This window comes from Diadema antillarum, unplaced genomic scaffold (assembly GCF_040938485.1).
Source record: "Diadema antillarum isolate AM-2024a unplaced genomic scaffold, OU_Dant_1.0 seq00000161_RagTag, whole genome shotgun sequence".
In the NCBI taxonomy this organism is placed as follows: Eukaryota; Metazoa; Echinodermata; class Echinoidea; order Diadematoida; family Diadematidae; genus Diadema; species Diadema antillarum.
The window spans coordinates 1,278,227-1,304,902 of record NW_027271232.1 but is presented as its reverse complement, the minus strand read 5'-3'; the positions used below and the strand labels follow the sequence as shown (position 1 = coordinate 1,304,902).

The window sequence follows — 26,676 nt, the reverse complement described above, 5'->3', positions numbered from 1 at the left end:
AAGCCATCCAATTGTTGGCCCCGACAGTCCTAAAAGAATATAGACAACCGAAGCCATACGAGTCAGGTCACCCCTCATCCCTCCTACAGTTGTCCTACTGACAAATCAAGTTACTAATTCAATTCGTCACCTTAATTAGTGAATCATCTAATGAATCATCTAGTAAGCAAGTAAGATCATGCATCAACAGCGAATATGGTTGTGACTTTTGCTACTTTACTTTTTAGAAATTCAGACAGATCTCTAATACTTCTTGTCTCTCACTGGTGGAGTATTTTCTTTTTTCATATCAACCCTTTGCTTCCTCCTCTTTCAATTACTGCTAACCTGGAGAGCACATGACAGAAAGCTTAACCTACTTTCAGGGTGATACTGGCTGTAACCACATTCATATATTTCTCATTGGTAGATAGGGTGTGTATCATGACCTCGCCAGTATCTTTCTTGTCGCTTATTAGATATTTACCATGTCATGATTTGCAACCAATTTCCCCAATGGCAATAGTTGTTTAACTTTTAAGGTTCTCTTTCACGGTGATTTCGTTAAAGAAAAAATGGTTGTAATCTGTCGGTGAGACAAAAGACAACATTTAAGCCATGACGTGATACCATGTTATTCTAATTTTGTAGTTTTCTTTAATATTTTTTTTTATTAGAACAGCTCGTATTTGTTTGACGATGTTATGTTCTTCACAGGAGAAGGACAGGAAAAATGAAGATAACCACAACCGGAACGATTGCTCTCCTCATCCTGTCAAGAACCGTTCATCTCACAGTCACTACACAACCTGCCAGCACAGCAGCTCTTGAACGTATTGTCCCAAGCACTACGGAGGTACTAGTTGTCAATGCTGAAATTCATTCAGACATTGAGGCCTCCGCACGCAATCAGACCACATCTTCAAACAATGAACCAGTTTCTACTCAGTTCGAACAGAGATATTTTCATATCGAAACAACCCCGCACCCCGATAAATCCGTTCAAGTTGAAACATTCCCTCAAAAAGGTGTTTTTGAAATGAGCTCTAAAAATCTGGGAGAAGTCTATACAGACGTTGCAGAGATTGGAACAATGAATCATATTGCGCGAAATGAGGAAGAACATGCAATCGTTCAACCACTTTGGAAGTGGCAGTCAGTCGCATGGACATGGGTGACGATTCCACAACTAGCTATGTCTCTTCTCGGAATAGTGGGAAACATGACCGTGATCTTAGTGTTATTCCAAAGGCGCCACACTTGCCGGTCGACTGATGCTCTGATCGGTGCTCTCGCCGTTGCGGATTTCTTCACGTCAGTGTTCATGGTCCCCCTGCCTACTCCTCTGAGCGTTCCCGGAACATGGTTAGGGGATATCTACTGCAAGTTGATTTATTCTACTGTGTTAAGGTGGGTCTCAGTGGGTGCCTCCGTTTTTACACTGACCTTGATTCCAATAGAAAGATACATTGCGATTGCCCACCCTCTTCATTTTAAGCGCCTCGTAACACTGCAGAGAGTTGGCAAAGTTGTTGCCGTGACATGGATGGTCGCGTTTTTGGCAAACCTTTACATGTTCTTCGTGATGAGTGTAAATGGCGGAAATTGCTCTGAAAGGTTTCATTCACGACTTTCCCAAAATATGACTGGTTGTATTTTTTACCTTGTTCAATTTGTCATACCGGCCTTCATCATGTTTGTAGCCCAGGCTGCCACGGCCCTGGTGCTCCATCGACAATCCCGCCGGAGGCTTGGGGAAACCTCATACTGCAATAACGCAAACCCGTCAGCTAATTACCTTGTGGCAAGGAAAAGCGTCCTCAAGATTCTTTTTCTTGTTGTCGTCGTTTATCTCATATCATTGACACCAGTGCAGACGGGATATCTCTTGCACAACCTTGGTTTGGTGCCGACGTCATATTTGTTCAGCCCTATAGATTCCGCTCTAACTGTTCTAGCTTTTTGTAATTCTTGTGCAAATCCTGTCATTTACACGATTCGGAATCCCGTATTTCGGAAAGCGATAGTGGAATTATTTAAATCAACCAAAAGCTATTCTCAGAAAACGTCCCTGTTCAGCGAAAAAGTAACAGATAACACAGTTTCGACAATTTACAATGTGGATATTTCAAAAAATGTTCTGACTTGAAAATTTCAGGTTGGATTGCAAAGAACTATGTATAGGAACATAGATTTACTTTACATATTGTTTTTTTATCCTCCTCTATTGGTCATCTTAAGGAGCTTAGTCAATTATCAGTTTGTAAATTAGTGCATCGTAAACCAGGTGTAAAATGGCTTTGTTGAGTGTTTTAGTGTAGTAATTTTGTAAATCATGGTTCATGTTTCTCTGGAACAACGATGTTAAAACTTCAAGATATGCTTTCAGTTAAAAGTGCTACACTGTCATCGTGACAGTGCCATGGTGTTTGATAACGATGCAAGTGTTAAAGCGGAAGATATTTATGTAGATAATGAAAATATGATGACTTGTATTCTATCAACTATTTGGACCCCTTCTCAGGTTGTAAAAGTACAAACAAACAGATTACGAAGGAAAGACTTCTGAATACAATAATGGTAGATTATACGCAATGATACAAAGACGTAAAAGATAATACAGTGTTTGAGAGTACAAACATGAGTAAAAATCAAATGACCAAAAGGAACAGAGAAACAAAGAAAGCAAAAAATTGAATAAAATCACGCATGTGACAGTAAAGCACCTACTTGTAAACGACATGAGCCTTTACAGAGACAATTTATACATGTAGAATAGTATTTTGCAAGCTAAATAAAGGAGTCTGTTTCGTTATCTCACCCCTACGAGTACGTGTAGAACCATCTGTATCTGTACCACCTACTGTTTGAGAAAACTGAAACATAAGGTGAAATGAAATATTCACCTCTTGTCACTCTGAAATATCATGTTCTGTATTGCATAATTCCTTAACTAATAGTGAAGGTGGTTTCTTTGTTTTGTTTTGGTTTGTTTTGGTTGTATAGCGCCCAAGTAATTTACATATTTCAGTTTTGTTTGTATTTCCACATAAATCAATGTGATGTCTATACACGATGTACCTTTATATGATGATGTAGCATGCTTCTGTTTCCCTTCCATATTGATTTGTTTCTCCACTTATACAAAATTATAAATGATGAAAAAATCAACAAATTTCTCATGCAAACATGAATAGAAATACACAAAAGAAATAAGTATGTACGCACATAATTTGCACATTTCAAGGAGCACCTCACTTGAGTATTAAGTAGGATAACTTTTTTTTAAACACGTTCTACCTTATTAACTAAAGGAAGAAAACACGTATGTAAAACTTTGATATAATTTTGCTTAGGAGACAAAACAAAGGGAATATATATACCTAGACAGAGACAAATTTAGAGGACAAAGAAAGGAAGTCGTGTATTATGGAAAATTGAGAGAAGAAAAGCAATAACTACAGACAGGAAACCAAAATGTAAAACAAACACCAAACTAATTTTAACCTTTGAATTTGTATTAAAAAGAAATGGGAATTGTACGATAAGGCAATAATTGCGATTTGTGGTATGTTTAATGTATCGGTGACCAAAATGTGTAATTGGAATGATAAACTGCAAGAATTCTTTTTTTTTTGGAAGATGATTGTAAACATTGTTGAAAAGGCTACCCTTATCAGTGTTTATAATCGTCAGATGATGAGAACCATATGACAAGTCTATGGTTCACTTGCAATAAGGTCAGGATTTTTCACATTACCCTTTAAAGTATGTTGCATGACGAATATAGGACATGAATGAGTGTTAAAGTTTACGATAGACTCATCTTTAAACATCATCACGATCTCAGAGTTTTTAAAGTACATTTTCTCATGAATACTGTGATTTGTCATGCATGTACGACTTTCCAAAGGAGCGCGATACTTCTGATATTGTTGAATGAGCAGTGTGTATACGACGATTGGACTATGATGTGTGCATGCACTAGTAATCCCTGCAAATTTAACGCCAGACATTTGATCTGATTTTTTTTTTCGTGGCCACATTCACGAAGAGTGTTATTTTCAGTTGACGTATGGTTATTTTCAAAAAACAACTTCAGCTGTTTTTTTTTCAATATTTACTTGATGTTGAAACTACATTGTTCAGATAATAATTATGACAAAATCATTGTTCTAAATTAATATCTGTGGCGATTGTACGAGAGCTTCTATAATGATAATGATAATAAGAAGAAAGAAAAGTGCTCCATCGTGTCATCTGCAAACAGAATGGGGTTTTAACTGGATCTCACAGAGACATAAGATATGTCCAGACACACTGATGTCAAGCATAAATTATACTATGAACAAGTTACCCTCTGTCATTTTCATTTAAACAAATTGGTTCACCTTATCTTCTGTGTGGTCTTTTTAAAAATGTGTTTAAATAATGATTCTTCATGTAGAGTTTAAATATAAAATGTCCACTATACAAAATATGAAGATTCGGCGTCATCGACAGTTAAAGAAAACGTTTAAATTTGATCATACTACTCCCTTCAGTGGACTGAAAATAAGTATAAGTATCAGCAATGCCAAAACACGAGGTAAAAGGCTTTATTGATCCATTGCATTTCAAATTAAACAAAAACAAATGGTACAAATTCCCCATCTCTTGAAGAAATAAAATGAAATGACTATCATTTTGGCTTCTACAAGTATCCCATTCATTTAAAAGGCGACATTATCAAGTGCAATGCCTGATGTACCCAGTGGTGTGTGCTTTTAAATGTTTTCCTGGCTTTGCTAATACATATTTATGTAAATGAGTTTGACGATCAGTTTAGTAAAGTCTACTCCAATGGTTAATTTAGTCGGAGGCATTATACAGACTACTAATAAAGTCCGAAGACGTGCATTTCGAATACATCATTTCAACGAAGTGGTGGATGTACGTGAACTGCTGATACACTGTATTGCTAATCTGTGCTCAGGAGTTCAGCTGCTTCAGGTAAGTTTGGAAAGTTGTTTGGCTCCAGCCTGCAATAGAATACTGACCCTGAACAGAATTGGAATTGAATTTGTCATTGTTAGCCTAACTTGTGACTTGTCACACATATACATATATTTACACACACACACACACACACACACACACACACACACACATATATATATATATATATATATATATATATCGATAGTATTCATTATCATGATACCTTGTTTCATTATCATATCATAAAAATGGATCGCACTTTTACTTTGTTTAGTTTGTCAAATAGGTTTCTAGAATATTTTAGGTTATATCATTGTTAATCAACACTTACTTTAGTGAGCAGCAAAAACAAAAGAGTAAAGTAATCATTGTAGCTTTTACAACTATGTTAACATGGATGACTCTGTTGTTCTCACTTTGCTATTAAGGTCTATCTTAAAATGTACGTCATATTTTCCAATCAAAAACGGGATTGAGCAAGCATAGCAAGATGGTATGACAAAAATAATTCTTAACGAAAAATATATCCCTTTGAAAATGAAGTCGTTTACAATCTATCGATTGTCGAACCCATGCTGTGCCTTTAACTAATAACATGTCAAAGGAGTCGTAAAAAGCTCGTATTTTGACCCGTAAAATGTTGGGCAAAGTGTAATCTATTTCAAAGGCTCCATAGTTGTTACCTACGACAATTTAAAAAAGGAACTCACCAATCCTGCTGAAAAAAAAATAGGAAGAGACTGTATTCTTGATTAGTGAATCAACTGTCAGTTCATTGTATATGTCAACAATATTATGGTGTGACTTTTGTTACCGGCTGGCTTGTGGCTAAATTCCCGCAATTCAAAGACATTAAATCAGTAATTCGGGCAGATTTCCAAAGGATTTCTCCATGCTTCTTGTCTCTCACTGGGGGGTTGGGGGTTGTATCGCTCCTTCGCTTCCTCCTCCTACAATCGCTAGAGCTCCACGGCATTTGACAGAGACTTAATTGGTAAAGGGGTTTCAATTCATGCTCTGTTGGAAAGGCAAGGTGCTCGTATAAGCCATGTAGACACAAAGTGAAATGCCACTCCATCTTCACTTGGCGGTCAACGTCAGTTGAACAAATGAGAACTTTGTATGCACGATTAATGGAGCGTTCTGAAAGTTTCAGATGTCAAAGCAGATTTCTTTATATCAGCTTAAAAAGAAAACAGTGATGTTCGTGTTTTCAAGGAATCTGGTTTTCAGTGAGGTAGAAGAATAATTTAAAGCACTGACACAATATTGTTTGATTTTGTTACAGTGTTGGATGAATCGTTTACATAACAGATCAACTGTTTTCATGTATTTCACGAAATTATGCCCTTTACAGGAGAAAGAGAGACAATGGGGATAACTACAAATGGAACGATCGTTCTCCTCATCGTAGCAAGAACCATCTATCTTACAATCACTAAACAACCATTCAGCACAGCCCCTCTTGAACATTCTATCCCAAATACTATGAACGTGTCAGTTGACCATGATAAAAGTCATTCAGAGGACATTGAGGTCCCCGGCGGCAATCCGACAACACATGCGCAAACTTCAGACAATGAACCGGTTTCTACTCAGTTCGAACAAGGACATTTTCATATCAAAACAACCTCGCAATCTTCCAAAATCATTCAAAACAAGACTTTTCATCTAAAAGATGTTTTTGAAATCAACCCTAAGAATGTAACAGAAATCTATATGGAGATTACCGAGAGTGGTACACCTAATTCTCCAGCACAAAATGAGGAAGTACCTGTAGTCCCTCAACCACTTTGGAAGTGGCAGTCAATTAGATGGACATGGGTGACGATTCCATAACTATCAATGTCTATTCTCGGAATAGTTGGAAACCTGACTGTGATCCTGGTGTTATTCCAAAGGCGCCACACTTGCTGGTCGACTGATGCTCTGATCGGTGCTCTGGCCATTGCGGATTTCTTCACGTCAGTGTTAATGGTCCCGCTGCCTACTCCACTCAAGGTTCCGGGACCATGGCTAGGGGATATCTACTGCAAGTTGATTTATTCAGCAATGTTAATGTGGGTTTCTGTAGGTGCCTCCATCTTCATTCTGACATTGATTCCAATAGAGAGATACATAGCGATTGCCCACCCTCTTCATTTCAAGCGCCTGGTAACACGGCAGAGAGTTGGCAACGTTGTTGCCGTGACATGGGTGGTTGCGTTTTCGTTGAACCTTTACATATTTTTCTATCGCTAGTGCCAAGGGCGACAAATGTTCTGAGAGGTTTCATTCATAAATTTCTCAGAATATCACGGGCTGTATGCTTTTCCTCGTTCAGTTTCTCATACCGGCTGTCATCATGCTTGTAGCCCAGGCTCTGACTGCACTGGTGCTCCATCGACAATCCCGCCGAAGGCTAGGAAAAAATTCAAACTGCAACAACTCAATCCCTTCAACTAAGTACATTGTGGCTAGCAAACGTGTTCTAAAGATTCTGTTCCTTGTTTTTACTGTTTTTCTCATCTCATGGACACCAGCACAGACGGCATATCTCTTGCACAACCTTCGAGTTCTACTAACGTCCTATTTTTACAGCCCTCTATATTTCTTTCTTACTATCCTAGCCTTTTGTAATTCTTGCGCAAATCCTGATTTTTACGCCATTCAGAATCCTGAATTCCGTAGAGCGATAGGAGTATTGATCAAACCAACCAAAACCGCGTCGCAAAGAATGTCCTTGGTCAGCGAAAGAGTAACAGGTAACAAAAGAGTCGACAGTTTACAATGTGGATATTTGAAGAAAATGTTTTTACTTGAAACGTTCATGTGGCATTCCATAGAAATGTGAAGAGAAACATAGATTAGTTTTATATTTTTTACATCCTCCTGTATTCTCAACTGGAGTGTTCAATAAAGTATTACTCAAAGTCAAATGAAAGGCAGATCTTTTTATGTGTTTGGATACATTTTGCAGGTGTCAACCTTCTAATTAGGTAAATTGTTCTTCAAGTTTCTAGGCAAAAATGGCGTTATAATATCAAAGCTTGCTTCCATCAAAAATAAAAATGATGCCTCACTTTTTGACAATGATACAAAAAGGAAGATGGCTGGAAAGTCGGTATTAACAAGTAAGATAAGTTTATTACATCATTCCATTGCAATAATCATTACGAATTGCCTTTCCTTTGACGTTGAGTAATACTTTATTTTGACAATAAATTGTATATACAATGATTAGGACATAACCTTTTTGGGGCTATATATCATTCCACTTAAAATTGTCACCTATTTCATATAGCATATGATTAGTCAATGATTTAATTCCTTCTTTCTTCCCTTCTTTCTTCAATTTCTTTCTCTCTTTTATATTTTAATTGACATCTTTCATGCCCTTTGAGCGCTCAGACTGAGTGGAAACAGGAAATATAAATACCCCCTGTTACTACTACGACTTCTACTGCTACTACTGCTACTACTACTACTACTACTACTACTACTACTACTGGTACTACTAGGTGTTACAAAAAACACTTCCCATTTTATATTCTTAATAGTTCAAAAACTATATATCATATAAAACTGTAATTGATATGAGTAATAGCTGAATAGTGTACAATTTAGTTGAAGGTGATTTGAATATGAAAGCGTATATTAGTTTCACAAAATTCATGATTTACTTCAATGTTAGGCTCCAGATTTTGTTCAAATTTTAACCCTCTGTACAAAACTTGAACTTTACACAGGGGTCAATGATGTGTTTGTGAGTGTGTGCTTGCAATGACAATGAACAATGGACATGACTACCGCGTGTTCAGAGCTCTGCTGCAGGCACACGGATGCTTTATTATTTATTATTCATGATGGATTGCCCTGAGCACTGCTAATAGTCTGAAATCATGACACAGGGTGAAATGCATGCACATGAAAAAGTAAGCACATGTTTCCATGGGCTTGCATACACCACATTTTAGAATGAATATAGACTAGCTATGATGATTGAATTCCTCATGAATATGTAATAGAGCATTCCAATCATGGTCATTGTACAGGACCATTGTCTAGGTATCCAGTACACACTCCTATACACACCAATAACCCCTGTGCAAGTGAAAGTTTTCTACAGAGGGTTGAAAATAGAGCAAATTCTGAAACCTAACTGAAAAATTAATGTTGAATTTATCGAAACTGAATCAAGCTTTAATTTCAAAATTACCTCCAACAAAATTGTACACTATTCAGCAATTGCTCATATCAACGTTAGTTTTATCTGCTATATCGTTTTTTAACTATAAAGGATAAACAGTGGAAAATGTTTTTTGTAACAACTAGTACTATATTTGAGTTATCCTTGCCAGCTAGCCGCAACTTAAAGAAAAGCATTTATATACATTTAAATGAAAATGTTAAATGTGAGATACATTAATTCAGACTGATGTCACGCATACACTGTAAAGATATCCATCACCAAGAAATTTAGCCTTTATTTCTTTCCCAACTGAAGCACGTATTTTTTTTTATCCGCTGTACATTTAAATATGTCCATTTAAATTGGTAAATTAGTTGGACCTCAATGAACACTTCATTGAAATTTGTGTCTAAATCATCATTTCATTTTTTTTCTAAGGAGAGTTCAACTATATCGTGACACGCTCATAAGCAATCTTTGCATATGACAATCAATTAGGAAAATAAAATCATCACGACTCGGCGGTTGAAAGGCATGTTTACTTTTTATCGCAGATTTACCAGAAGTCAATGGAAAAGGAGCAAAGTGGCAGTAATATATAACCTTATACAGAGTGATGTAAATTCAAGTGATTCAATGATCTTGGGCTTTGAAAATAAGACTACAAAAAAACTGGATTTCTTTAGAAAATAAATGTAGATCCGACATGACCACGTGCGGACGTTATTAATGTAAACACTGTGATCGACGTTATAAGCCTGATGTACGTTGTAATGCATTCTAGTGTTTTGACTGGCTTTTATTAATGTTATGTTCTTATTCAGACAGATTGAATAACCAGGTAACAATCAGATGTAATGTCAAATTACGAGATTACTTATTTTTATAGTCAGAAGCTTTACAGTGCTATGGTGCATGTATGATTTAGTTCTTGCGTGCTGTGCCCTTTGGTTAATGTTCGCGGAGTGCGTACGTATGTGTGCGTGTGAGTTCGTTTATTGGAGTACTATGTCAACTTTTGCTCAGCGGATGATATCATTGGCTGTATTCTACCCATACTCTGCTCATGCGCATACTTTGACGCCGCTATTTAAGCATAAAAACAGGCACTTCCAACTCATCATTTCAGCGAAGTGCGGGTGTACGTGAACTACTGATATTGCTATTAATCTGTGCTCAGGAGTTCAGCTACTTCGGGTAAGATCTGATAGAGTGATTTGCTCAAGCCTGCAATAGAATACCGTCACTGAACGGAAACTAAACTGAATATATTGTACTCAGCTCAGTTTTTGACATCCAAAAATGATATTTTCTTTTTCAATTTGTACTGCATTGCAGGATCGTATTTCTTCTGTGTTTCGTTACGTGTTGTTTGTAATATTGCGAAATCGTTAATACCTTTTAGAATTGAAACAATTTCCTCATTATACCTTCCAAGTAAAGGAACAAGGGTTAAGGCCTAAATAAATTCCATTTTAATGTCTAGAAATCTGGTTATACTATTAGTAATAAAGGTATCTCAAATCATCTGGATCAACTGCACTGGATAGCCAAAAAGAAAAAAGAAAAAAGAAGAAGAAACTATTTCAAAAGGCATCTATCAGAGGTTAAATTAAAAAGAAGGAAATTTAATATAATACGTACCATTCTTCGTAAAGAATGACTTCGGTCATTATCAATGTGGCTTGTGCCAGGAATTCATTTCTATTCTATTCTAATTTCAATTTTTACATGGATCCAAAGGAGTAATAGTAAACTTTCTCTTTGAGATATGTGAAGGGATGAAGTCAATTTAGCTAGATGTTATGGAAGGGACGTCCATGAAAATCCATGCATTTGAATATGAGTATAGTAAACACGTATTCTGTAGACGTATCAAATAATGTGACATTTAGCATTGGCTTATATCAAAATCTCTTAAAAGCTTTATGTTTTGACACAATTTCTGATAATGTATAGTCTAATGAAAGACTAAATGCTGTTGTTTGTTGGTGAATAAAAAAAAAATCTCTCGAACTGAAGCCGACAATACTCCGATATCTTCATTACCCGAGGAAACAGAATGTTTGTACTATCTGTAAAGGGAATTTTTGGATTTTTTTTTTGTATTCGAATGAACTTTTATCTGCAAAGAAAAAATAACATTTTAAAGCAAAACAGTTGAAATTTGATCAAATGGGATAATCATTAGAAAAGTTGTAAAATTGTAAGTTTGTTGGTTTCTTTAGAACAGTTCGCCAACAGTTGATATGAGTATGAAAATGAATTATCTGCTTTCATCACCTCACAAAAAAATCCCAAAACATTATGTACATATATATATATATATATATATATATATATATATATAATATTCTATGTTTGAATTATGTATGCCGTGATTATCACTTTGTAATGCGCAGTAGGGTATATAATTTAGGCGCGGTGTAATATATAAATGTCCGTTATTATTATTATCATTATCATTATTATTATTAAATAAAGTAAGTTGTGAGCCAATGATTTTATCAACTCTCTCTTTAGAATATACGTATTTGTTAGTGTTGGAGATTGCCTTACAAAATATAAATAATCAACACAAATTCATATCTTCCCCAATTCCGTTCCGATCTTGATCAATATTTCACCGATGTATTTTATGGAAAATATTCTCTTTTCCACTATGCGACGAAAAGTATAACAACGTAGGTAGATGTCATGAAGGAAATCGGAGTATTTGAAGGCAAGAAATCCAAGAGACAATTTTCATAGTCATAAACAATATCGTGTATTTTAGCATTGACATATCAAAAGACTCCCAAATGGCACGTATTTGACATGTCAAACATTTGATATTAAAAGTAAGGTCCATTTCAGAGGCTTCAAGTTCGTCGCTCGGACAGTGGTAAAAGGAAAAAAGATCTACAAAGCAATTCCATTGTGACTGCAGGTAAAACGTCGCTGTTTCTTTAAGCAGAATGTCTTTCAAAAATTCCATTGCTGTCATGCATTTTAATTATGGCAAAACTACATCTGTTTGAACAATGATTTCACCGTGTTTTCCAAGCCATAGTTAGAAATGCATGTTAATGCAGTTTTGATTCTCTGACATGATGACATCACAACCGACGAATCAACTCGTCGTACATATCCATATCACGATATTATGTTCCTTACAGGAAAAGAAGAAGAAAAATGAGGATAGTGACAACTTGGACGATCGTTCTCCTTGTTACACTTGGAACGGTCCAACACAAAGTCAGAGCACAACCAGTTAGTACTGCAGCTGTTCATTACTCTACCCTAAAACCTGTGGGACCATCAGCTGTCAACATCAAAAGTCACACACACACTGAGGACATCAACAACAATCTAACGACACGTGCGCAAGGTTTGGACAATGACAATAATCCAGCTTCTACTCAGTTTGAAAAGAGGGATATACATAACAAAACAACGCCACGACACGACAAAACCGCTCAAATCAAGTCATTTCCACAAAGGGATTCAAATGGTCCAGAAATCAACCGTGAAAATATGACACAAATCTACACAGAGACTGCGCAGACTGTAATGCAGAACTTTATCGTCCAAAATGAGAAAGAGCCTGTAGTCCCACGACAACTTTGGAAGTTTCAGGCCGTTACGTGGACATGGGTGACTATTCCACAATTAGCAATGTCCATACTTGGAATAGTGGGAAACCTGATCGTGATCCTGGTGTTATACCAAAGGCGCCACACTTGCAGGTCAACTGATGCACTGATCGGTGCTCTAGCCGCCGCAGATTTCTTCACGTCAGTGTTCATGATTCCGCTGCCTACGCCACTCAGGGTTCCTGGAACATGGCTCGGGAATATCTACTGCAAGTTAATATATTCAGCAGTATTAATTTGGGTTTCAGTGGATGCCTCCATCTTTATTCTGGCCTTGATTCCAATTGAGAGATACATTGCGATTGCCCACCCTCTTCATTTCAAGCGTCTTGTTACACGGCAGAGAGTTGGCAAAGCTGTTGCCGTGGCATGGATTTTCGCATTTTTGGCAAACGTTTTCTTATTCTTTGTGGCTGGCGCGAAAGGTGACACGTGCATCGAGACGTTTCATTCACAGCTTGCTCAGATTATGACGGGTTGTATAATTTTCCTCGTTCAGTTTCTCATACCGGCTTTGGTCATGCTTGTGGCCCAGGCTCTCACCGCACTGGTGCTCCATCAACAATCCCGGCAAAGGCTAGGAGAAGATTCAAAATTCAATAACTCCAATCCGTCAACTAAGTACCTTGTGGCTAGAAAAAGTGTTCTCAAGATTCTCTTCCTTGTAGTCGTCGTTTTTTTCATTTCATGGACACCGACACAGACGGGATATCTCTTGTATAACCTTCGTATTCTGCCAACGTCATATCTAAACAGCCCTCTATTTTCCGCTCTAAATGTCCTAGCCTTCTGCAATTCTTGCGCAAATCCAGTCATTTACATGATTAGGAATCCAGAATTCCGCAAAGCGATAAAAGAATTATTTCAGTCAACCCGTAGCACGTCGGAGAAAACGGCTCTGTTCAGCGAAAAAAGTTAATGGGTAATACAGATTTGACAATTTTAATGTCGATGTCGGGGAAATTTACAAATTTTAAAACTTTTTGTTGTATCACGAAGAAGTGTGAGTATAATTTTTGATATGTAGGACTCCCCGGTCAGATTTGTATCTTTCTCAAAATCAATTGACGGTTTCGAGAATTCGAATTCAAAAGAAATGTGATTGAGGAAAAAAGTCTGAATTGATATTCATCTTAAGCTCATCAAAACCTACAACCCAGCAAGCTCGACACCAACGAGTCATACAGCCCATGAGTCACATTGCCCTTGAGTCGCACAGCCAACTGGCTATGCAACGGCTTATACAGCTCACAAGGGATACATCTAGAACTAGCGCCGAATGAAAGTGGTCCGAGAGCTCGACATCAAATGAAATAGGTATGAGATGTATGCGCTCCACGAGATGGATGCTAGACAAATAAAACCTACGATTTAGACACTATGTGACCTTGCATCACAAAACCAACAAAAAGTGATCAAATATGGATTTTCAATTAAGGACAGATCCTGAAAGAGCAGACTTTCAGCTTTTCAATGATGAACAACTCAATTCAAAAGGACTTTCCTAACCTATCCTAACATTGGAAAGAAGACACACACTCTGTAAAGTGTGAACTGATCAAAGCGGCTTTGAGGTACAGAGTCTAATCGGTTACAGCTCGTTATTCTGAAGGTTCGTTGTTCCGAAGGTTCTTTAGTCCGAAGGTTCGTTATTCCGAAGATTCGTTATTCCGAAGGTTCGTTAATTCGAAAATGAAATAGGGTTCGTTATTCTGAAGGTTCATTAATCAATTTGCAAAATGAGTACAATACCACCATGGCCAAGTAGTGGCATTGGTAGTGATTTTCTTCTTAATGCGCATTTCATATTTTTAAGGGGTCATTGCCCTTGTCCCCTCTTATTCATTATCTTAGTGATTAGAAATATGGAACCTCAATATCAGTGATTTGTGGGCCCCTACGGGCCGGAATCGGGGAGGGGGGGGGGGGATATTGTGCCAATGCAAGGAAACTATATCCTAGCGATGTAACCTGCCAAAGTTCATGAAAATTCACATCATTTTTTTTTTTAGGAAGAGTTGAAAATGTTTTTAAGTTTACGCCCAATGCACGCCGTACGAGGAACCACACACGATGGAAGTCCGACGACATATGATTGCATGTTGCTGTTGCTCACTTGAAGCTTTGACTCATGAAGTAAACATAGAGAACGACATTAAAAGCACAGAAAAGGAAGATCTTAGAAATAAAGTACTGGGAAGGAAACAAAAAATTAACAGCAAATTATGCACGTCCGTGTGTGTATGCATGCCATACCCAAGAGGAAAAGGAAATAGTTACAGTAGAAAATCTAATTTCTGGAAAACAAGTGCTAATGCTTACACTTTCACCAGCCATGATTGCTCATATTAGTCGCAGTGCTTGAGTAATTTTGGGCACTATTAAACGTATGTGTTCCAAATTCGATTATATGTATTTTGCTTGTTATTTTGTTTATTTTCATTACATAGGCATACGAAAGGTAGTGTTGTATTTGAATGACCATATTATGAATTGTATTGGCTAAAAAATCAACGTCATCTGCATCTTCTTTTATAGGCCATATGAAATAATTCTTCTAATCACCTGTGTGTAAGCACATAAAACATATGATTGAGTGTATGATTTTGATACTTTTGGCAGGTTTCATCGCAACAATAATGTTCAAACATGCGGTTCCTGTTGTTGTTGTTGTTGTTGTTGTTGTTGTTGTTGTTTTTTTTTTTTTTTTTTGGGGGGGGGGGAACAATTGAGTTGTAACTCAAAAGCACGCTTTAGGCAAGGCGCATCTCAGCATTCAATTATTTGGTCTAGATGTAGGTTAAAGGTCCAGTTTACCTTTGGGAGCAGTGATTTGAAAATCATTCAAGATATCGCCTTTCATGCATATGTGTATTTCTGTTGCACCACAAAACACCCTCCCATATATATCCACTGAGCAAAAAAAAAAAAAAGAAAGTAAACGCTTTTTCAAGTTTATATTTCTCATAGAATGTTTGTCTGAAAGGTAAGGTGTAATATACCATATTAAAGGTAATTTAATTGGCTATCAACCTGATAGGTTAGCAAAAAAGGAAACCTTATGCATGAGTGAACATCTTTGTTTTTCTCTTCCAATGCACAAAAGTAAAAATTGCAAAACTGAACAAGTTGTCAATCAAGCCTATGTGCTCTCCCATAGAACAATAAGAACAAACAACAAATTTCATACAAAACGAAACACGAATTAAGTTGCAAAAATAAACCTTTAATCTCTATGATATCTTTAAAGCCCAAATGATCAATGAAGGCTAAAAATGATGGGGGAAAATGTCAAATCTAAATTCAAATGAAATAAGATAAGAAGTAATAATTAACAAAATGGTAGAAATTTGAACTTTTATTTTCAAATTAGGATATTGCAAATAATGTTCCTGGTCTAATGTTCTTGAATTTGTCTCATGAATTCTTAAACCACTAGATTAAAAGAAATACATAAAGAAATTCTGCTCATTTAATCATCTGTATGCTTATTTATTCCCTATTTCATTTGAAATTTGACATGACAGAAAATTCTTATTTTTTTCCTTTAGTTTCCCACGTTGCTTTTCGTAGAGGTTATAAAAAAATGAAGAGAAAGGAAACTTCATTCATGTCTCTCATTGTGTTAAACCGGTCTTTTGTTGTCAATGTTATCGTGAAGGGCATTTGCAAATAAAAGAAAACATGTCAATTTTTGCAATTTTTAATTTAGTCCCTTGGAGGACAAAAACAAATGTGCTCACTCATGCGTAAAGATTCTTTGCAATCAACCTATGAACGTAATAGCCAATTAAATTACCTTTAATATGGTATATAACACATTGGCTTTCATCAAAATCTTCTATGAAAAATATGACCTCGAAAATGTGTTTACTTTCTTTTTTTTGCTGAGTGTATAATACATATCAAATTATATATGTATATATATATATGTATGTATATATATATATATATATATATATATATATATATATTGCAATAAACCGTAAACATAAGGAGGTGTCAGTATTTTTCTCAATAAACCAAAACTGTAGACGGTTTAGTCTGGAAACATTTTTAGTATGACTATTGTTCACATTTTGCATATATTTTTGCTGCTGCAGCAATATCTAACATCAATTTTACTGATATAAATTTTCACAGTGGTTGCTTCTATCCCTAACTCACATTTTAGAAATAATTTAAAGCACTAATGCTGTTTTTGGTTTCATCTGGAAATGTTAAATCATGCCTTTAAGAACTGGTCAAAGTAGGTCATGAAAATATGAAAGATTGATAGCACAACACTTTGCTGCAGTACATGTTTGGCACTAATTGACATTTCATGCTTTCATGCTTGATTTTGTTCGATAATGAAGCGGTGTTAGATCACGCGAAAAAAATGGTAAGGTTCTTGATTATTTACACTAATGTTTCTGATATCTAAACAGCGCTGATAAATTACACAATACACATACATAAGCATAATAAAGATGTAAATATATTTGTATATGCGGTTAAAAAGTTACATAATGTAATACGTATTTCAGTTGTGCCTGTTTTCTCAAACGTAAACGGATGTGTTTATTTGCACCTTTTTCAAACGTATAGAAGTGTAGATACATTGGACTGAGAAGAGCTCATGAGCTCATTCATCTTCCACCATTTGGAATTTGCTTGCAAAACATATCAGTTTATCGGAAATGTTTACAAAGAAACTTGTCTGGCTGACGCTCTTTGCCCGGATAACGGGTTGTTTTGGAACATTTTGAGACCAAAAATTACAAAAGTCGACGTACCTGACTTTTGTTCCTGAAGAGCCCTCCTCGTTCAGTGGGTATGTCAAATGCTACGCGAACGCTACGTGAATCCCGTGTAGCTAATAAGCTGCATACAGTTCACTCTTCCGCGATGGATACTGCTATACTGCGCGATATATTGCAATCGACGAAATATATATATATATATATATATATATATATATATAAACAATGTTTATGTCTATGTATCAAATTCATAAACATTGTTTATAGACCTGTAAGACCTTGTAATCTATACTTATTTATATTATATTTAAGCATACTTAATAATAGATATCCAGAGAGGAAGAGAGAGAGAGAGTATAAAAAGTATTTGTTATCTGTATATATCTGTATGTATATATATATATATATATATATATATATATATATATATATAAATAAATATATATATATATATATATATATATATATATATATATACATAAAATCAATTAGCAACCACGATCGGGTATGCTGTCAGATTGAATTCCTCCTTTCTTATCTTTTAAAAGTAATATTTCGCATTTTCGTTTATCCGACATGATTCATGTTATCGCAGCATTATTACAATTTTTAATGCATTGATTTCCATTTCAGAACAAAAATCGAGATTGTCTGGAATCTTATGGAAATTATGTATGAACTTGAAGTTAATCTTCATACACCTGGATGTTTATGAATGCTTAGTACTTCAGTTCGCCGAACCTCTATTTCTTTCTATGCATGCATTATGTTGGCCTTTGCATAATGCATATGAATCTACAATGCATGATGTACTTGATCTACTTATTCTACTGAGTTTTCATTGAAGTGTGTGTCTGAGACCTGATGTTTTAGCGGAGTTCATGCATGTCATTACAAAATCACAACTTGTTAGAAAAGGACTATTGAAATTCAAATTGATATTATCTCCGCGGCAGTTGTAGAATCCTATAGTATATGTAATACTTTTCCACGGAAAAAAGCAACCATAAAATACAACCTAACATTGCTATAACTGTTACATTTCTTCCACGGTCCACCCAAACCTACTTTCTCGTACGTGACTTATAAGCAGCCGTTCTTATTGGAATCGTAACGTATTATTCTCACCAATTCTTTGCCGCTTCCTTTTTGCTATATGGTAAGTGGTCTTTTGATAGAACCATGAAGGGAGATGTTAGGATTAGTTTGAGTAATGTGTGCCACGTCAACTAACCATTGATATCACAATCTCTACTCCCGTCAAAATTCCACTCGGACAATGATGTCGGAGGGGGTTACTGCTTTCACTATTGAAAGGTGTGACAAATATCCTTTTTTTAAGTGACATTTCGCTTTTTGACAGCCACTCAAGTAGGCTTTATTTTGTTAGGTTTATTGACATCAGTACATTAGATATTGCATCACTTGTTTTCATATTCAATATACTGTAATTTCATCCACTGTAATTCAGACTACAACAAGGCATCAAGAAAAAAAAATGAATACCTTTCCGAATTGAATGATGGTCATTTACGAACATGTAACTTACTCACACACACAAACACACACACACAAAACCAGCATCAAGTGTTTTTCCTGGTGTACCTCGTGATGTCTTCTTGTGAGTATTTTGAATGGCTTTTCTTGAACACTATCATGCACATAAACGCAAAAACGCAAAAGCCACTTAAAACTACTGAGTGTTCATTTTAGATTGTCCGGAGCGTATCCGTGCCATGGTGCACGAGTGAGCTTGTTCGTGCGTGCGTTACAGGAATGTTTGCGTGGTGTGTGTGTGTTTGTTTGTTTGTGTGTGTGTGTCTATTTAAGAGCAATATGTCAAATTATGCTTTGCGTTTGGCATCATTGGCTGAATTGAGCCCATGGTCTGCTCATGCGCATTACTTGACGCCGACTATATAAGCATAAAGACATTCAGCTCGAATACATCATTTTACGGAAGTGCGGATGTTCCTGACCTTTTGATATTGCTACCATTCGGTGCTTGGGAGTTCAACTTCCTTCGGTAAGTTTTGCTATAGTTGATTTGCTTAAGGTTGGTATAGAATAACGGTCCTATTAAAGCTAGATATGATGTTTCATGTTTTTTAGCCTATGTTTTATTTCGTTGAAATAACAATTTCCTTTAGAATACTACAGCAAGGCAAATCTGTATTCTTGTTACTGCATCTCGTTTCTTACACAGATACTTGGAATATTTTTTTTAATCATTTTTAGTTCCATAAGAAATTTAAAATTTTATGCTCACGGTGCTTTTTAAGTAGGTAAATTAACATGGGAGAATAATATTGCTCCAAAAATAGCTTTCCAAATATATTTGAGTGTATACCATGACCTCTCAGCTTTTCCGCTGGTTGATACAAAAGACATATAAACAAATAACGTTTTACCAACAAAAGTCCAGAATAGTTATCACTAATCATTTTTTTTTTACACCTAAGAAAAGTTACTGCTTCAAAAATCAAATGTCATTCTAGAATATGATTTTATCCATTTTTGATTTTGATGATACTTTATCGGTCTGTAAGATACCACAATGTTTTCAAATTTAAAGCGAACACTGAATGAATTGTAAAGGAAACTCAAGCTTGAATAATACACGAGGATTGAGTGAAAGCAACAACATCAGTAGAACACATTAATGAAAATTAGTATGAGGAAAACCGGACAATCGATCAAAAGGGATACGAGGTTACTACAGTTCGTGACGTCATTTTAGACAATAATGGAAAGAAGATAAAGGGGCAACTCTTCAAAATTGCATTTTTCTAATGATTACATATTACAATGACTTGTTAATTCTTTCTGAAGGAGCAAAGTCAAGTGCCCTTTTATTATGCTTGATAAACGACAATTTGTTGAGTTTTTATTAGTTTTTTTTTTCTGTATTAGTATATTGTCCATAAAAACGTCAAAAAGTGTAGCAGTCTCCTTACAATCGAGCGAAATTTTTCTCAAAGTATTAGTGATGTGTTGTATCGATTTTACCGTTTTGTGTTTTTTTTTACTGAATCCATATTTATATTTGGGCTTTGGTTTCCTTTTATGATCCTCTGATATCAGAACGTCTCATACGATTGAACTCCTCGTATTCAGTTTACCTTTTTATGTGATTTACAGGAAAAAGAAGAACAGAAGTGAGGAAACTTCCTACTTGGACGATCGTTCACCAGATTACATCTAGAAATGCCCATCTTACATTCAGAGCACAACGGTTTTTTTGTGTGTTTTTTTGGAATAATTTGCCAACTTAAAAAGTTATTCAGACGTTGAGGCAATCGACATTTTGACGACACATATACCAACTTTGGCAAATTATCCAGTTTCTCCTCATTTCCTTTCCACTCAGTTCGAGAGGAGTCATTTACAAACCAAAACAACATCGCATCACGATAAGAGCATTCCAATCAAATCGTTTTCACAAAATGGTTATGATCAGCAGTGAAAATATGACAGAAATCTATACAGAGACCACAAAGATCGGTACGTCGAATTTCATCGCTCATAATGAAGAAGAACCTGTCCTCCCCCAATCGCTTTGGAAGTTTCAGTCAGTTACATGGACATGGGTGACTATTCCGCAACTAACAATGTCCATGCTGGGAATAGTAGGAAATTTGATCGTGATCTTGGTAGTATTCCAAAGGCGCCATACTTGCCGGTCAACCGATGTACTAATCGGTGCTTTGGCCGTTGCGGATTTCTTCACGTCAGTGTTCATGGTCCCACTGCCTACGCCGCTTAGGGTTCCTGAAACATGGCTAGGGAATGTCTACTGCAAGGTAATTTACACATCCATGCTCATGTGGGTTTCAGTGGATGCCTCCATCTTCATTCTGACCTTGATTCCAATAGAAAGATACATTGCGATTGCCCATCCTCTTCATTTCAAGCGTCTTGTAACACGACAGAGAGTTGGGAAAGTTGTTGCCGTGACATGGATGATTGCGTTCATGGCAAACTTTTTCTTATTCTTTGTGGCTAGTGCCAAGGGCGATATGTGCACTGAGACATTTCAGTCACAGCTTGCCCAGGTTATGACAGGCTGTATGCTTTACCTCGTTCAGTTTCTCATACCGGCTGTCATCATGCTTGTAGCCCAGGCTCTCACTGCACTGGTGCTCCATCAACAGTCCCGCCGGAGATTAGGAGAAGATTTAAAATGCAACAACTCAAACCCGTCAGCTAAATATCTCGTGGCTAGAAAAAGTGTTCTCAAGATTTTGTTCCTTGTCGTCGTCGTTTTCTTCATCTCATGGACACCAACACAGACGGGATATCTTTTGTTCAACCTTCGTATTTTACCAGCGTCCTATGTGGACACCGATCTTTATTATGCTCTAAATGTCCTAGCCTTCTGTAATTCCTGCGCAAATCCTGTCATTTACACGATTCGGAATCCTGAATTCCGTAAGGCGATAGGAGAATTGTTCAAATCAACCACCAGCACATCGGGAAAAACGGCTTTGTTCAGCGAAAAAGTAACAGGTAATACAGATTTGACCATTTCTGATGTCGATGTTTAAGACGTTTTTTCGACTTTGAATTTTAATAACACATCGCAAGAAATTATGCATCCATTTTCGTTGTTTGTTTGTACATTTTTTTTTTTGGATTATAACTTCGAAATAATGTTAGCAGAACCAATGCCATAAATGCCGAAATGAATAAATAAACAAACAAATAATACAGTGGACATCGCTATGATTGATGAAAAACCTCATTTGGTAACATAGGTACAATAAAAAATACAAAAGAAATATCATGTCGGTTAATGACAGCGAGACTAACAAGTAATTGCTTGAGGCGATAGTAACCTACTTATGGGAATGGAGAATTCACACATTGCATTACTGCTCATAATTAATGCAATGTGTACCGATGCAGCGTGCAGATCTGAAAATTTTGACCTTGCAGTGATATTGCCATTGTGAGTATTTTGTTTGGTTTAAGAAGAAAGTACAGAAGATAAAGCAAAATTTGGTCTAGACATTCAAATCAATCATTCTTGGTTGTATTACAGCAGCAAATGTCTCTTCATAATGACCTTGAAACAAAAACAGGGAAGATACAGCTTCTGTATTACATTCGGGTAATAATTGTCATATCAGGAATATTGTATCTAATGGTATTTTGTGTATGACTAGTATGGGATTGTTCAAGAGGTTATCTGAAAATTGACGATGTTATGGACACTGATGCTACAATGTATAAAGGAATCCGTTTTGAAAAGTTAAAGGGAGAGGTTGTGTCAATAATTCAACAAAAAAGTTGGCCATTTGAAATATATAAATATCGTCTACTAAAAGGCATTTGAATTTCGTGATTTAATGGATATGTACTTGAAAACTAGGAGTAAGAGCAGACTAAAACAGGGAGTTTTCTTTGTATGTTTTTTTTTTTGTCGCTTGAATTTCACGCAGCTAAATTGCTGATATATAACCATAAACTAAGGCATGCACATTCATAATTATTCTCCACGATTGAGTTTATACGCCGTGTTTTACTTTGTATCTTACGTACCCTATCTCTGTATCTGCATATAGTTAAACTACTATGAAGCGTAGAGTCCTTAAATTATGAACGTTATCATTGTCGATGCTATAGATCTTGCGAAGGCCATAAGCCCCAATGCTCATTAAACTGGTCAATGCAAACACATTAGTGTCACATCTACTCGGTTGTCAGTGTATAGATACAATTATGTGAGTGTGAGGTCTTCTGAAAATCTCTGTCAACATTGCGTGCCGTCTGTATAATAAATGCTTGAGATAAGAGTCATAATAGCCAGTGACGTTGTTATACCGTACTTAATGCACAAAGGTTTGGGCCTGTCAGCCTTTATAGTCGTGGCTGTATGAGTTTTTCTACAAGCACAATCACAATATTTCAGAATCGAACATTAAAGGGATGGTAAAGTATTGATGGTGATGAGGATAGGGCTTTTAACTTTTGGGTGCCGTCTGTATCAAAGTGCTTGAAATAAGAGCCATAATAGCCAGTGTCGTTGCTATACCACACTTAATGCACCAAGTTTTGGGCCTCACAGCCTTTATAGTCGTGGCTGTTTTAGTTTTGCTACAAGCACAATCACAATGTGTCAGAATCGTACATGAAAGGGATGGTAAAGTATTGGTGGTGATGAGGATTTGGCTTTAAACTTTTTGCGAGACACCGAGATACTATTTATGAAATGTAGGTTTTCCCGGCCAATTTCGCACTTTTGTTAGTCCATTTGATAGAAGGTTCATTCAATTTAGCAAAAACACCTCGTTATCGAATAGTGTGTCATTCAAAATTCCACTTCGTCCGTTCAATTTAGCATTTCGATTTATGAAATGTGCACATGTGGCTTTCAAATTTGTAAAAAGGGCATTCAAATAGGCTGGTAGTCTACGTTCATTCAAATTCGCCACCACTCCCCGAAAAGGGTACTTGAGTCATTCAATTTCGCGAATGAGCAGTCATGTTATTTCTTTTTTTTTTGAATAGGTGAGGACATTTAAATATATCCATTTCAATGTGACTTTTTTGTTTCTTCCACACACTGTTAAGCAGTAAAAGTATCACTTTATGACCCAATATAACTCGAGTTTCTTGTTCTGTGACTCCCCTTTTCTTTCATATAGGCCTACATGTACCAATACCACAGATTAATTTCATCTTCTTACAGTCATGAACGCACAAGTTAGATACAGACCTATATTTCAAGAAGACAGAGAAAGAATTATAGGAACATTTCGATGATCATAACCTTGACTTCCTAGAACTGGCCGACACACTCGGAGTAAAGCGCTCAACGGCCAGGTAAGTTGTGGCCACATGTACTATCTTCGGACTAGGAAACTCAATAAGCACATTGAAATAAAAAAGCTGTCGCCAAAATCTTCAAAATAAATACGAAAATATGAAGTATATCATGATGCTTACAAAAACAATAATTGTGTTATATAATATAAAGAAAGGCCAAAACATAAACATGTCTGCTAAATTGACTGCAAAAGATGTTAAATTGGATGTCCAAAACGAATTCGAATGAACGAGCGTAGCATATAGGTGATCACGTGATCATGTCATTCTAAATTGAATGAACGATTAACGAAATGGTGCTTGTTTTACGAATTTAAATTGAAAAGGTGTTAATCAGAATGAGGTTTAAGGTAATTTGAATGATCCAGAATGAATTTCAATAAAGAGATCATAAAATTGAAATATCATCTACCCTAAATTTTGCTAAATTGAATGCAGGAATAAGGAATTGGACTGGCAAAAGTGCGAAATTGTTCAGGAAAACGTGCGGTATACAGAGCATGCCACTCTGAGAAGAGTTCAAAATTTATTTGATGAAAATCGGTTTTGAATGGCTGAGACATCCAAAGACGAAGTAAAACAAAACGATCGTAATAAACCACTTTTTTCATATCTCAGGCATTTCCAAACGTAATTTCTTTGGAATTAGATGCGCTTTCACATTTCATAAGATGTTTTTCATTATCTCAACAAAAATATTAGAGACCTGTAGTTAGGTCTTTGCCAAAACTAAACAATCCCTTCAAATGACGATACAGAAACATCCTGAATTATGCTGAAATGGATACAGATAGATCATAATTATCAAAGCACGATCGGAAGTACTGAAATCCGTGAAATTCTACATACACCGGTTTACTAAGACATACAGAGAGAAAACTGATTTTAATTTATGACCATTGTAGTGTGACAGCGTGACGAATGGTGAGTAATATTACTGTGGGTGGCTCTGGTGTATGCTGTGATGGTAGGTCATGTGGTTGGTGGTGTGTGTGGGGAGTAGTGTATTCGGAATTGGCGGGCTGTTTGGTGTAGTGTGGAACGTGGGTGGATATTGGTTTGGGGAGTTGGCATTACACTGTTACATATAATACAGTGTAGTGCCTTTTTGTTCGCTTGTTTATTTTTTATTGTTGTGGTATGTAGCTGTATTGCATAGACTACAGTCACAGTTGGGTGTGTATGACGTTTCAGCAATTACGAAGAACGCAAAGTGTTACCACTTCAGCTTCGTGCTTCCCACGCTGCCGCCTGGTCGAAATACAGCAATCGCAAGTAATAACTAACGGTACGGGGGATGCAATGCAGAATTTCGATTCTATTGTATAGCTTCCTTACTGCATTGATAAAAAATGACAGAATTTATCGATTGACGAACATACTGATGTATTTCATGAAAATAATGCATACATTGAGTATGGAAAATTTATCTGTTGACTATTTCATTAAGTTAAATGTCTTCCGGAAAACGTATATTCAAAATCATTATTTATTCGAAATCAGCCTTAGTAAGTTATGCAAGCGAGCAATCAAAATCAAAGTAATCAAAAGTTATACAATATAAGATTTACAGAAAACGCTTCAAATGAGAAAGATGATAAGATTACAGGCAATGATATCATTCAACCAATATAGAGCACAAGAGAGATTCTTTCTCATTCGTGACAGGGTGTTCCCCATCCATTGACAAAGACATGTATAGAAACTACCAACACCATTATTGACAACCATCAGATTACAGATCCTGCCGCGATTGCTGACACCTTTTTAAAAAATTGTTTTGTAAATGTTCATCCCAGTTCAATATCTAATGTAGATCTAGGTACAACAGGAATGTAACCAATCATTTAGGCCTTACGATAACCTTTGCGAAAGTGAGTTACCCCCCCCCCCCCCCTCGAGTGATAGCGAAATTATTGATGGTGTCCAAAACTTTTAAAAAGTCGATTGAGCACGATTGTTTACAGTGTTAACTTAAAAAATACAAATATTTATATAGAAAACTGATGTAAAACTATAATGGATCGAGCTTTCGGGAGAAATTGTATACTCATAATATCATATTAAGGAGAAAAACGACATATAAAGGGAGAAGATTTGTGTCGTCTTAAGGTTTTCAACTGACATGCTTATGTACGCAATATCTCCCTGAAGCGGGACCAGAGTTATATATATTTATATTTAGATATATCTATATCGCTCTCTCTATATACATACATAAATATATAGACATAGTTTAATTATAGATATAGATATAAAAATGGACATACTTATCATATACATGGACTTATCACAAGCATTTGACACAACGGCACAATGGACCTGGTAATGTTAA

The 26,676-nt window shown here is 36.2% G+C and overlaps 1 protein-coding gene across 1 annotated transcript; it reads left to right on the top strand.

The window, feature by feature from the left end:
• The first annotated feature begins 21,121 nt into the window (after positions 1-21,121).
• LOC139728020 (trace amine-associated receptor 9-like) lies at positions 21,122-22,057 on the top strand. Its single transcript, XM_071638986.1, has one exon. The coding sequence runs from the start codon at positions 21,122-21,124 to the stop codon at positions 22,055-22,057; it is 936 nt and encodes a 311-aa protein (XP_071495087.1).
• Positions 22,058-26,676: the final 4,619 nt, after the last annotated feature.

Bases quoted from the DNA above. Each gene is read 5' to 3' on its own strand.
- LOC139728020 (XM_071638986.1), top strand. From the start codon at position 21,122: ATGTCCATGCTGGGAATAGTAGGAAATTTGATCGTGATCTTGGTAGTA.